This window comes from Acomys russatus, chromosome 18 (assembly GCF_903995435.1).
Source record: "Acomys russatus chromosome 18, mAcoRus1.1, whole genome shotgun sequence".
NCBI classification, from domain to species: Eukaryota; Metazoa; Chordata; class Mammalia; order Rodentia; family Muridae; genus Acomys; species Acomys russatus.
Window position 1 is genome coordinate 58435183 of NC_067154.1, and position 12327 is coordinate 58447509.

General features: G+C 45.9%; 1 protein-coding gene and 1 non-coding gene across 2 annotated transcripts in view; one reads left to right on the plus strand and one right to left on the minus strand.

The window, feature by feature from the left end:
- Abcc4 (ATP binding cassette subfamily C member 4) overlaps positions 1–12327 on the minus strand; it is a 203622-nt gene that overhangs the window by 92428 nt on the left and 98867 nt on the right. The window contains exon 19 of the mRNA XM_051160966.1: positions 11008–11154. Coding sequence (XP_051016923.1) covers positions 11008–11154 — 147 coding nt within the window. The remainder of the gene's footprint in view (positions 1–11007; positions 11155–12327) is intronic.
- Positions 1585–1688, plus strand: LOC127202440 (U6 spliceosomal RNA). The gene has a single exon (XR_007832317.1). It is a non-coding gene; the product is annotated as a U6 spliceosomal RNA (small nuclear RNA).

Consider the following 12327-nt stretch of genomic DNA (forward strand, 5'->3'; position numbering starts at 1 on the left):
CGAGCAATGTCTGCGACAGACCCAGAGAGCTCAACAGTTGGCAGCAGTGTTTGGGGGCTCAGGAGGAGCAGCCTGCCTGGAGGAAGGACGTCACTGGCTTTTGAGCACGTAAGCTCACTTCCTCTGTCTCACACTCATGTTTGAGGATGTGAACTCTCAGCTTCCTGCTCCAGCTGCTACTCTTCTCCGTACTCCGTGACAATCTCGGACCTGCACACCAAATTAAACTCACCTCTTCCCTCAGTGGCTGGTGGCTTTTGGTGTCTTGTCACAAAACAGTAACTCAAAAACAGCATAAGAAAAAAAAAATAATAACTAAGCTATCTAGCATATTTATTTAGAATTTGTAAGTTGGGGAATTATTTTAAAAGGTCAAAAAATAAAAAATAAATCAATGTTAACTACATGTGCTGGCAATTGTCTTGCATCACATTCACACACACGTGGACTGCGCGCGCTCGCGCGCGCGCACACACACACATGCACACACACACACACAGTGCCACATATAATGTTGCAAGCAGTTTGACAAGGCCACACAGCCTGGCATGATGAGGCCGTGATTTGCCGACAGGTAGGCAGGCTCTAAAGTTATGCTTTTTATCACAGGCTGCGTTGGTTCCAAACCTCCACAAGGAAATAAAGGAAGTGGTCATTGCGGTTCCTGCGGTAAATTCTACTTATCGGTTCATTTCCAAACTTCCTGTCTTATGCCCCTTTCCAACCCACTGCACCAGGAGACACTAAATCTCACCGGGGCCAGAAACATGAGTACTGCTGACGACACCTGCTTCAACCCGGAAGATACTCCGGGCAGCCAGAGTCCTCTCGAATTTGATGACAAATCAGAAGCCACCACCGTGAAAATTAAGGGGTGAAAAGACGGGGGCGCAACGTATACCCAAAGCTATGAGGCGCTCCCAGTCTGAGGCAGCCCTATTTTGCAGCACAAAAGCTCACATTCTGACTTTATCTTAACTAACATTCAGCAATTTTAATAAAGAAAAACCCCAGAAAGATCCGTTCCTGAAAGCTAAGTCAATTAGACAGCTTAGCACTGCTGTAACTTCTGGAGTGTGGAAGGAGAGTGCTCGGAGAAGGTGGCATCAAGGGAACTGAAACTCTTCACATACAGTGTTTTTTCCCAAGACAGAGTTTCTCTAGGTAGCCTTGGCTGTCTTAGACTTGCTTTGTAGAACTGGCTGGTCTTGAACTCACAGAGACCCGCCTGCCTCTGCCTGGGTGCTGGGATTACAGGCGCGTGCCACCACACTCAGCTCCACATGGAGTTTTTAAATTCTCTAATGTAGGAGAGGTGCTGAGTGTACTTGCCTGGATGGACAGCTCGTGAGTCCTGAAGAAACCCAAGTCTCTCTGACTTTGGGATAAGCAGGTGATGTCTAGATTACCCAGTTGCTCCGCCCTGTGTAATAACTAGCTCCGGCAAGTTATGTCAACATCCATTTATTTAAAGTCAAGGGAGAAAAACTTTTCAGCACCCCAAATCCACCACCAAAAGGAACGAGTTCCTTTTCCGCCCACCAACATGGCCACACCAAGCCCAGTTTTGAAGATTCGCACCATGTGCTGGCTTTGCCAGCACAGACACTAAAACTGGACCGGTGCAGAGATTAGCATGGCCCCTGTACAAGGACAGCATGCAAATTTGTAGAGTGTTCTTTATTTTTCCCCTTTAATCCCAGCACTCTTGAGGCAGAGGCAGGAGTATCTCTGTGAGTTCAAGGCCAGCCAGGGAAACACAGAGAAACCCTGTCTCAAAAAAACAACTGCTCTTGACTGGCCTACAAATCTTGAGATCAGATTATAGGCTCCGCTGAGTGCAAAAAGAGTCTAGCCACTGAGCCGGGCAGTGGTGGCACTCGCCTTTAATCCCAGCACTAGGGAGGCAGAGGCAGGCAGATCCCTGTGAGTTCGCGGCCAACTGGGTCTACAAAGAGAGTCCAGGACAGCCAAGGCTACACAGAGAAACTCTTGTCTCGAAAAACCGGGGGGGGGGGGGGGGGGTGCCGGGGGTAAAGAGTCCAGCTACCAAATCAGAAATCTAACTTCCAATTCAAGTTCAAAGGGAAGTCCTGAACTAGCCACTAACCCCAACGCCAGAGAGAGGGGTTTGCAGCCCCAGCAGGGCAGGGCCACTGTTTCTAAGGATGTTTTCCAAAAAGCTGTGCCGTGCACCAGTTTCCAGCAAAGGCAGACCTGCAGGCAGGATTTCCCCAACACAATGAGAGTGACTGAATATGGAACAATGTCTGGCTGAAGATTTCCAAACACCCAGAACAAGTCTAAAATAGACTTTCCAGGTGTTCAGGAGGTTGAAACATTTGCCCTCGTGATATAATCTATTAAAATGCAAATGTAAAAAAGAAAGAGAAATGAAAGCAAAGCCTCTGCAGAACAGAGAGACTGATTTTGTGATAGCTTTCTACACAACCACAGCATTTTTAATAAACTTCCCCTCAAAGTGCACTTTGAAGCTTCTCAAGTCTTTCTTCTAGATATTAAAGAGCTTCTACTTAAAGACGGGGATTTTTTTCCCCCTCCAAGATTAACCCTGGTTTCCAAGAATAAGAGTACTCACTGGATTATGGCTAACTGCAAGATAACATCACTAACAGTGAAAACGCCACTGCATATATCCCTTTTCCCGCCCAGACTTCGAGGGTTAACTCTGGACGCCTTAGCCGGTTCCCTGGGTTGAGCTGTTTCCTGCGTTCCCTGGGTTGAGCTGTTTCCTGCGATGGGGCAGCAAAGTGTCTGGATAACAGCTGAGCCTTCTGAGTCTGCTATAAACTCAGTGACTGCGATCTTCAACACAGACTCATGTACTTGCTTCCCAACTCTTCCATCCCCCACTAGTGTGGTTTCGGTGTGAAAACAATTGACCTTGAGGTACCAGAAGAGCTTTCAGAAACTTTATGAAATCAGGGCCAGTGTCTGATGTCAGGGATGGTGAGTTAGGTGTCCCTGCGCATCTACAGCTCCGCCCACAACTCTGAACTATCCAATCCACATCCACTCAATACAGAATCAGGCAATAGTGGTGCAGGATGGCGTTTGGTTTATTTTTATGTTTTCTTAAAATAATCTGTTGTCTGTGGCTATTTAGGCTTGCCAATGCCTGTGAAGATGAGGTTTAATAGACACCTAGCAGATGTCCAATAAATGTCTGAGGAGAAAAGAAACTCCTTTTTACTTGTTGGAGGCCAAAGGACGAGGCAACTGAAGTGAGTGCCTTAGCGACCACAAGGCCATGTTCCCACCAGGCAGAAACAGGCAAACCTCTCAACCCGCCTCAGCCTCCTGCCCACTATCGTCTGACCACGTCTGTTGATGTCTCAAAACGGACGCATTTTCTCCTTTCTATTTCTTGGGGCCACACAGTGTATAAAACCCAACTATGAAAGTACTCAAACCCCGAGCTACGGGAAGACTGAAAGTTCCCTTCAACTACCAGTGATGCCTCGAAGAAATGTGTTAGGTGTCTGACAGCTCTGTCTACCACCCTAGGCCAGCTTCATGGATGGCAGCGTCCAAAGCACCAACCCTGGCTCCTCTGTCTGTGCCCTCCCAACCTGCAGACGAGGTCCGCCGTACCGTACTGTCAGCTGCTCTTACGAAAGCAGAGTTCAATCCTATATTCATGCTAAATGTAAAACAAAAGGCTGTAATTTTATCCTAGTTATCTCGGAGCTCCGTTGTTCTTTCTGGGAGTAGCTTGGGGACATAGAGGCTTTCCTTTGTTCTGTCAAACCAACACGCACTCACTCACCAAGTACAAAGTGCCTGAACTTGAATATGAGAAATGCGGTAAGAAAGCAGCAGATAAGTTTGAAGAGCGCGAAGCCAACACAAGACCCAGGTGGGGCACACGTGACTAACTACGACAGGCAAAAAGGAGGAGAACACAGCTCTTAACTTAGGAAGACCTTACTGGCTTCCACACAGCACCCCAAACTCTGCTTCCCCCTCGCCAGACTCCGTAACATCAGATTTATTCATGATGAACTTGGTACAGAACTCCCAACTCCATTTTCCCTCGAAATGCTGCAGAGCAGAGACTTTTATGAAGAATCCTCCACGCACTTGTTGCTTGGAGCATTTCTGGCTGCAGAACTAACAGTGGAGAGAAACCTTTCAACAGCAGCCCTGAATGCCCGTGGACTACGAGTCCCAGATGGCAACAGCCAAGGACTGCACATGTGCCTAGCTCTAAATTAGCTAGAAATTTAAACACCACAGATTCCAAACCACTGGGTGCCTCACGGTATAAGGCATTACATCACAGCCATAGAACTTGCCTACCTTCAGAGAAGACAGACTCAGAAGGCTAGCAGTATACTCAGATACTAAATCCAAATTTACTGTAAGAGGTGACTATTATTTTGATAAGTACTTTCTGTATAAAGGCAAACAAAAAATTATACTTTATGTGAGATAAAATGTCACAGACTCAATGATGCCAATATTTAGATTTTTCCCCCCAGTTTGTTCATTGCAAAATGAAGAATAACATATATAATAGAGGGGACAAAGATGAAATACAAATATGCATGTAATATTTATTATATGCCTTCGTGGAAAAATCACTTAAAATAATTAAGCAAAATGTCATCCTTTTAATCTTCTGAAATAGAACAAGATCATTATTTTCAACAAGTTAACAGCTTTCCAAATCTTATGTTTTAAACATTCTTTAGGATAACCACAAACACCGGGCTGTCTGTCTCTGTCTCTGTCTCTCTCGCATGCCGTGTGTGTGTGTGTGTGTGTGTGTGTGTGTGTGTCTGTCTGTCTGTCTGTCTCTCTCCAACTGTCTCTGTCTCTCTCGCATGCTCTGTGTGTGTGTGTGTGTGTGTGTGTGTGTGTGTCTGTCTGTCTGTCTGTCTCTCTCCAACTGTCTCTGTCTCTCTCGCATGCTCTGTGTGTGTGTGTGTGTGTGTGTGTGTGTGTGTGTGTGTGTCTGTCTGTCTGTCTGTCTGTCTCTCTCCAACTGTCTCTGTCTCTGTCTCTCTCACACACTGTGTGTGTGTGTGTGTGTGTGTGATTGAGCTGCCAGTATTTACACGTACAATTTATTATGGGAAAAATGAATAAAGAGCAATCCAAACACTCTAACAGATTTAAAACAGTGTAATATTTACCAGCTGTAAAAAAGCACTATAATAATCTCACTTAGAGAGATTACTGATGAAATAACAACAGCAATCAAATCTATGTAACTATGTAACTATTTAAACTCATAACAAAGGCTTTTATTGTGCTATTAGCAGTAAATGGGCAACTCCCATAAAATATCACTTAATATCACCCCTGATAAGAATTTAAGTACATATAACCATTGTTATGTGAAAAAAAAAATTATTTTTAATATGTGACAACTTGACAGGACTTAATTGCCACACCCACTTCAAACCATTAGCTATTTCATTCAGACCAGAAAACATAATATTTATGTGGCCTTTGAGGATCACTATGATTAATGCAATCTTCTATGTAATTCCTTTTGTACTCACTCACGTTTGTTATTATTAACAGGGAAAAAAATGAAAGGGGAGATGTGTGTTTTTATTTTGCAACAAAGCTTTTCTGACGATGACTAACTTCTTCCTTTGAACAGAAAATGCCTCTTAAAGCAACTAATGTACATATAAATATATTCTTTACAATGCGCATAAAGCAAGGAAAAGGTCTGAAAGAAGCCCGGGAGGCCTTATGGCATAATTAAAGCCAATCTGGGCATGGTGAGTACATGAAAGCTGTCAGGGCACTGTTATTCTTATTCTTGGTTTCTTGCAGCTCGTCTGCACTCAAGGAAGAGAAATCATAGTTTCTCTTAGCCATATCCACGACAGATCTCAGTTGAAAGGAAACACAGCGAGCAATCTGGCACAAACGGGCACCTCACCAATTTCCAGCACCATTGCTGAATATTTACGCTGGTGACGAGTGATGACACCAGTGAGATATTTTAACATGAAGCCTTGCCTTGTAAATCGTCTGAATGACGCTGTGTCAGAACGCCTCCCATAAATCAGAGGTTTTAAGACCAGTATTTCTTGTTTAAACACGCTACCTGCTCGGCAGAAGCACTTGTGTGAACAGGCATAGATTAATGTGTGCTAAGCAGAGCCATTTTACCTCCAAACTTATAGAGCTATAATTTAACAGACCTATTATTGTCAAGGTAATTTTGACAGTGCTGCATTATACGTGTTAAAATATGCATTCAGCACGAACTCCAGTGGTCACTGGGACTGAATAAACAGGCCGGTATCCTGCAATTAGATTTCTTCTCTATTGAGGACTTTCTTCTTTTGCTTTTCTGGCAAAGGTGAGGTGTGTTGACAATTGGTTTTATATATGCTCCAGCAAGACAGCCCTTGCTGACGGTACAAATGCTCGCTATGCGGCTTTCAACTTCCTTTTCACTTCTCCATGAGGTCTTTTAGCAACGGGCCTGGACTCCAAGGCTTCCCTTCCCAGGCTGGAGAACGAGAACAAGGGTGCCAACCACTGGCAGCCCTCCGCCAGCCCTGAGATGCTCGCGCAGCCTAACTCAGAGTGGCTAACTTTTGTGAAGCCGTCTAGGAGCCCAACTTCCCCCTCAGTCGAGCTGTGAATCTTAGTCACTGTGCAACCTCCAGATTTGTTAGGGTGGACATTAGTGTGTCTATCTTAAAATCTAGGACCACTGGTGACGTTCTCAGTGGTTACTTCCATCAAAAAATATATAATTTAATGTTATTATATTATTTAATATATATTTTAAATCAACAGAAGTCAGTGCTTCTCTTCCGTTTCCCAGTATCTTATATCTCATATACTTATTTCTTAAAATGATGACATAAATTGATACTTTTCTTTATACTATGTAATGCACATACTAGCACACACACACACACAACATTGCAGAAACATCTGCCACGTGAAGGAGCGAGCACACAGGCATCACCCAAGATTAACTCCGTGCCTCCCAGAGAAAACACACAAGCACGCCAGCCGGCACCAGTGCCTCCACTGACAAATAACGGCAAACGAATATTTCTATGAATCTATGTGACCAAAACTGAGCAACAGAAGACAGGACCGTCAGTCAGGCCTTCTTCTGTGTCCAGAAGCGAAAGGGTGTGTGAGGCGACTGGACGGAGTAAAAGGTCTGTGGATTGAGATGGTTGTGGAACTAAAACTCAAGGCACAGTGATCATCTTTTGCCCTGGACTCGTGTTTTGCAAGGAACACAGCGGCCGGTCAGAACAGACCCTTTAGGAGATGGAGGACAGCCTTTGCCTAGAGACCAGTCCAGACAGTGCTGAGCGGGACTCAAGACAGGTCTTTGCAATGCTGGGTGTCCTCAAGCAGCACGTACAAGCTTCTTTAATGCAGCTAACTGTTTCGGGCGTGATGAACAGCAAAAACAAATGCCTTTAAAAAAAAACAAAAAACAAAAAAACATTTTCTGTCACTGTACAAAGACAGAAAGTAGAAAAGAAGCCGTTTCCAAGACAGCTGTAACAGCGGGCCCGGGTTCTGCCATCCAAGAGCTCTGCAGCTAGCTCTCCAGTGATTCTGCAGCTCATGTCGCCCTCTTGTGCCTAGTGCCAGAAGCAGCCTGGCTCCCACCAGGAGAACCTGTTGGTGAGCGCAGGAGAAATCCTGCTGTTACTTCCTTTACCACCCTAGACCCAGCATTGTGTGCGGCCTGTTTACTGAGATCTTGCACTGAAGTGCTAGGACAGAAGGGAAGCTTTGAGGAGGAAGAGGGAGGTGGAAAGGGAGCCGGAAGATGACAATAAACAGTGCTCGACTCAGTTCCAACTCAGATACGGCAGGAGCGGGCGGGGTGCAGCTCTGTACGAGATGTACACCGTCGGCATCGCCATCACCGTCACCACAGCACCGTGAAGGGGAAGAGGACAGAAAAGAACTAGGGGTGAGAAGAAGGAAGGGGGGAGCAGTGATGAGGAGAACAGGGGAGCTGGCTCTTGGCACACACTGTCCTGGTCCAAAATTGGTCCTAATTATGCGCTTAAGATCTATCAGATTATAAAACATAAGTAAACAGTCAGGGGCCACATTACACAAACATACTGCGGCTAACCGTGCACACTCACACGTGGACTCCACAGAGAAAGTTCACATCTTATGGCATAGAGAGGTGTGACCGTGGCCATCAGCTACAGGGGATGGTGAAATTAGTCATGACACATCCTAGAGAAGACACTAGACTTGCAGGTTTGCCCCCACTCTCTCCTTTAGCTACCAGTCAGTGAACCTGGGACAAAGGCCTGGGTCTCGGAACAAGTGCAAAAGTCACCCACTGCTCAGCTCCAGCGGGGAGAGTGAGTGGACACAGGCCGAGAGACAACACGCCTGGGTGGCGAGCAGGGAAACCCCATGACTGACGGGACGAGTCACATGTAAATTCCAGAGTATCATCCTTGAGACTACTCTGACACAAGCAGAGACCCGAAGAGATGGAAGGGCCAGGTCAGGGCCAAGCTGAGCTTAAGACACATCAGCCAGTGGGGAGGGCCCATGGGGCGGGGCAGAGCTCCACCCTATGGGCTCCACCTCACGTTTCTATGCCAATCTCCTCCCACATCTCGCTTACTGGACGTGGTACGCTGGCAAAAGTCTTTCTAGTCCCCTTAAGTTATCTAAAGTGTAGGAGGATGCTGGCATGCAGAGACGGCAGGACACTCCAGCTGACCCTGGGTGCTCCCGAGGGCTCTCTGAAGAGACACTTTTAAAGATACGTTTCTTGTGTCTTTACACTGCTCAGCAGGCATGTTGTGTGACCGAGGAGGCGTGGCATACAGGGATGCTTCTGCGCACACTGTATGTTACACACGCTGGACAAGCACTACAGCACATGGATAGTTCAGGGTGCAGACTATATTCACAGCATAATTCATGGCCTGGATGTGTCTGTCTTTCACCATTGTAAAGTGTTCAGATTTTGTTCAAATGCGAACTTAAAAAGGTTTTTAACTTGCTTTTTTCATCTTAAGTATTCCACTAAAAAGGTAAATGACTCATGTTTACATTTGTGTCAAACATCTTTGGGGTTTATTTGGGCTCTGTTTTCACTGAATGGAGAAAGTCCTGCTAATACACATAGAAGGGAAAAGCTTGATATAAGATTAGTCACCTGAGATTTAGACCGAACCCCAAATCCCTCAATAAATAAGAAAAACAGCACCAGGAGAAGTGTGCAGGCCCCCAACATGAAGAGCGGAGCCTCACAGCAGAGTACAGCCCGCTGAATGTTCCAGGTGTACCTGCAGCTCCGCGTTAGCCACCACGAGGAGCAGCTCCATTCTCACAGCACTGGCACCTCCAGCTACCTTCTGACTGCCCGCCACTCCAGCCAGACTGCATGTGGCATCTGCTGTTCCTCCTTCTGTGGGCTCTCCCTCGTGCCCACAGTATGTGTGGGATTAATGTGTGTGTGGAACTTCCCAGAATTGTCTCATTCAGTCCTCCCAACAATCATGTAAAACAAGAAAGGCCAGAATTTCATCGCACAGGTAAGAAAATTGAACCACTGTCCCTGTCACTCATGCTCACTCGCTGGGACTGGAGGGAGGGCTAGGCGCCACTTCAAGCACCTAAAATCATTCACCTGCTTAAATCTCAGTTTTTAATAAGATGGGGATGGACAGAGTCCCCATTTCCCACATATGAATGCCAAGACATTGAGAGACTGAGTGACAGGCCTCTGAGCATCATTAGAGCCATAACCAGTGGTTCTCACAAGGAACTAGTGCCAAGATGCCCCTGGCACAGGGTCCACACTTTTCACCAACACATCCTACTTTGAAAATTGCTCATCTGATACTGTCCAAATGCTTTGTTCTTGGTCCAGCAGCCACAGTCATCTGCGCTCCCTTTAGGCCACATGCCTCCTCAGTAGCTTCTGATAATTATCACCTGCATAAACAAAGCTGCCTCACGCCTCACCACTGACCCCTGACGACCAGGATCTGTGATGATGACTAACAACTTTCTAGGAATTTGGCCCAGGAAGCTTCCTGCAGACGCAAGTGGGTCGGAGGACTATCATGGGGCCTCCCTCCAGCCACTGGGTACAGGGGATCTCATTAGCACAGAGTCCACTTTCAGGCCACAGAGTTGGGAGAGTCACGGGTGATGGTGAAACAGCAGCTGGCAAAGAAGGAAAGTGGGGTTTCTGTTGCTCATTTTAAAAGCAGAGTTACACTAGAGGAGATGTCAGTGCTCTTAACCCCTGAGTCATCTCTCCAGGCCCCCAAAACAGAGTTAAAGTGGATGCAGTGTGCACTCTAGAGTCTCAGCATGTGTGAGGAAAAGGTGAGAGAGAAGTCACCAGTTCTCAGGGCCAGCAGGGTCCACACAGTGACTTCCTGTCCAGCCAGAGCTACAGTACAAATACTATTTAAAAATACTAAATAACTAATGTATTTATACTACATAACAATAAATAAGATAAAATAAAAAGTCAAAAAATATTTACTAGGGGGTGACTACATTTGGGGGTTTTGGGCATATCTTCAATACCAGTCAAGTCAGCCTCATCGTCAAGGCCTCATTAGTCAGGAAATGAATAGTACACAGCCCTTCGTTTCCTGCACAGAGAACGTTCCTCCTAGTGAGACCATCCCCGACGGTGGTACAGGCCAATGACGTAAGATTGCCAGGACACAGTAGGTGACTTAGCACCTGTGCAACTAGACTCTGCCTGCCTGCAAGGCATGCAGTAGCTCTGCGAGCCCGGACACCTGAATTCACAACTCACTCAGCTAATGGAATGTACACGCGTTGTTACACGCTCGCACACACTGAGATAACTCCATGCAACTGTGGGAGAGAAGCACCAGGGACGCTGGCTGTAGAAAACGGGTAAACACGCCAAGTGATTTTCTCCGAAGACCAAAACGTCATCGTATCCTCAGCGCGGCAGCAAGACACACTTAACTGGGAAGCGCGCTGCACTGTCTGACTTACCTATTGGATTTCTATCGAAGAACAACACCGGGGCTTTCAGGATGGACGTAAACATCCTGTTGTGCAAAGTTTGGGAAGCGTTCACGAGAACATAGAACACCAGCAGGGATCTTGCTATGCCAAAAAAGACTGTAACCCCAGTCAAGCCTGAAATAAAGAACAAAATCTTCTGGAGAAAACAGGGTGCTTATAAAGACATTACATACCTTATCCCATAAACACCTACGTTCTGCACGAGCATGATATATTTATAAGAACAGTGACAAAAATTACGATGATTATCTCACGGATTGGAATATATATATATATATATATGTATATGGGGCCGGATAAAGTATAAACTGCAGGCTTCATAAACGAATCGCACATTCTAATAAAAAACCAGAAGAAAGACAGTCGGAGGAAGGCTGCCCTTCTGTGCCCATCCCCCAGCTATTACTTCCAAGTCCCTAAGTCTAACCCTGTGGTGGGTTTTGAGGTCAACGTGTGACACGACCAGGGAAGGGGAAGGATTTACCACTCCCTTGTAGTCAGTGCCCAAGTAGCTTTAAAGAATTTGAAAATACCACGTTAAGTTGCTCGTGGAAAAACTTTTAAATAGTTGAATTGTGAGAAAATGTAAGTCATGTTTTAACATAAGATAATTACACTCAGGAAGGCAGGTGGATCGCTATGAGTTCGAGGCCAGCCTGGTCTACAAAGTGAGTCCAGGACAGCCAAGGCTACACAAAGAAACCCTGTCTCGAATTAAAAAAAAAAAAAAAAAAAGATAAATAAATAGGTAACTAATCACCCACTATGAGTCTCATATAAACTCGATTATTTTAAATGAGCATCATTTAAACTGTGTGTGTTATTAAGTCATGCTTCAATGACTATGCTGCACAGGTATGTGTATGTTGAGGGGAGTGCAATGTGTGTGTTGCTAAGAGTGCAATACCTTTATGCACGGGAGGCAAGCCTTATACCACTGGGCTGTATCACTAACCTTTGCTTTCCTGGTATCTATTCGCTCAGGGCTCATACTGTGTCCCAGAGTGAGAAGAGGTGGTGTGGCAAAGATGCTGCCTTCTAACAACACAGTGTTAACTACGGAAAGCAGCTTAAGTTCTAAAACTCCACACACACAGGCATTTCCCTGAGCCACCCCTCCGCGTGTCCTCCCCCACCCCCGTGCTACTTGAATAGACAATGGGCCTTGTTCCCTTTAGGTCTTGCACAGTGCACCAGCTGGGATGGGAACCAGTCAAGGGGTTCAGCTTTCTTAGCAAGAGATCAAGAAAATAAGTGTCAAACCTCAGTGAGTGGGCTCTGACAGAC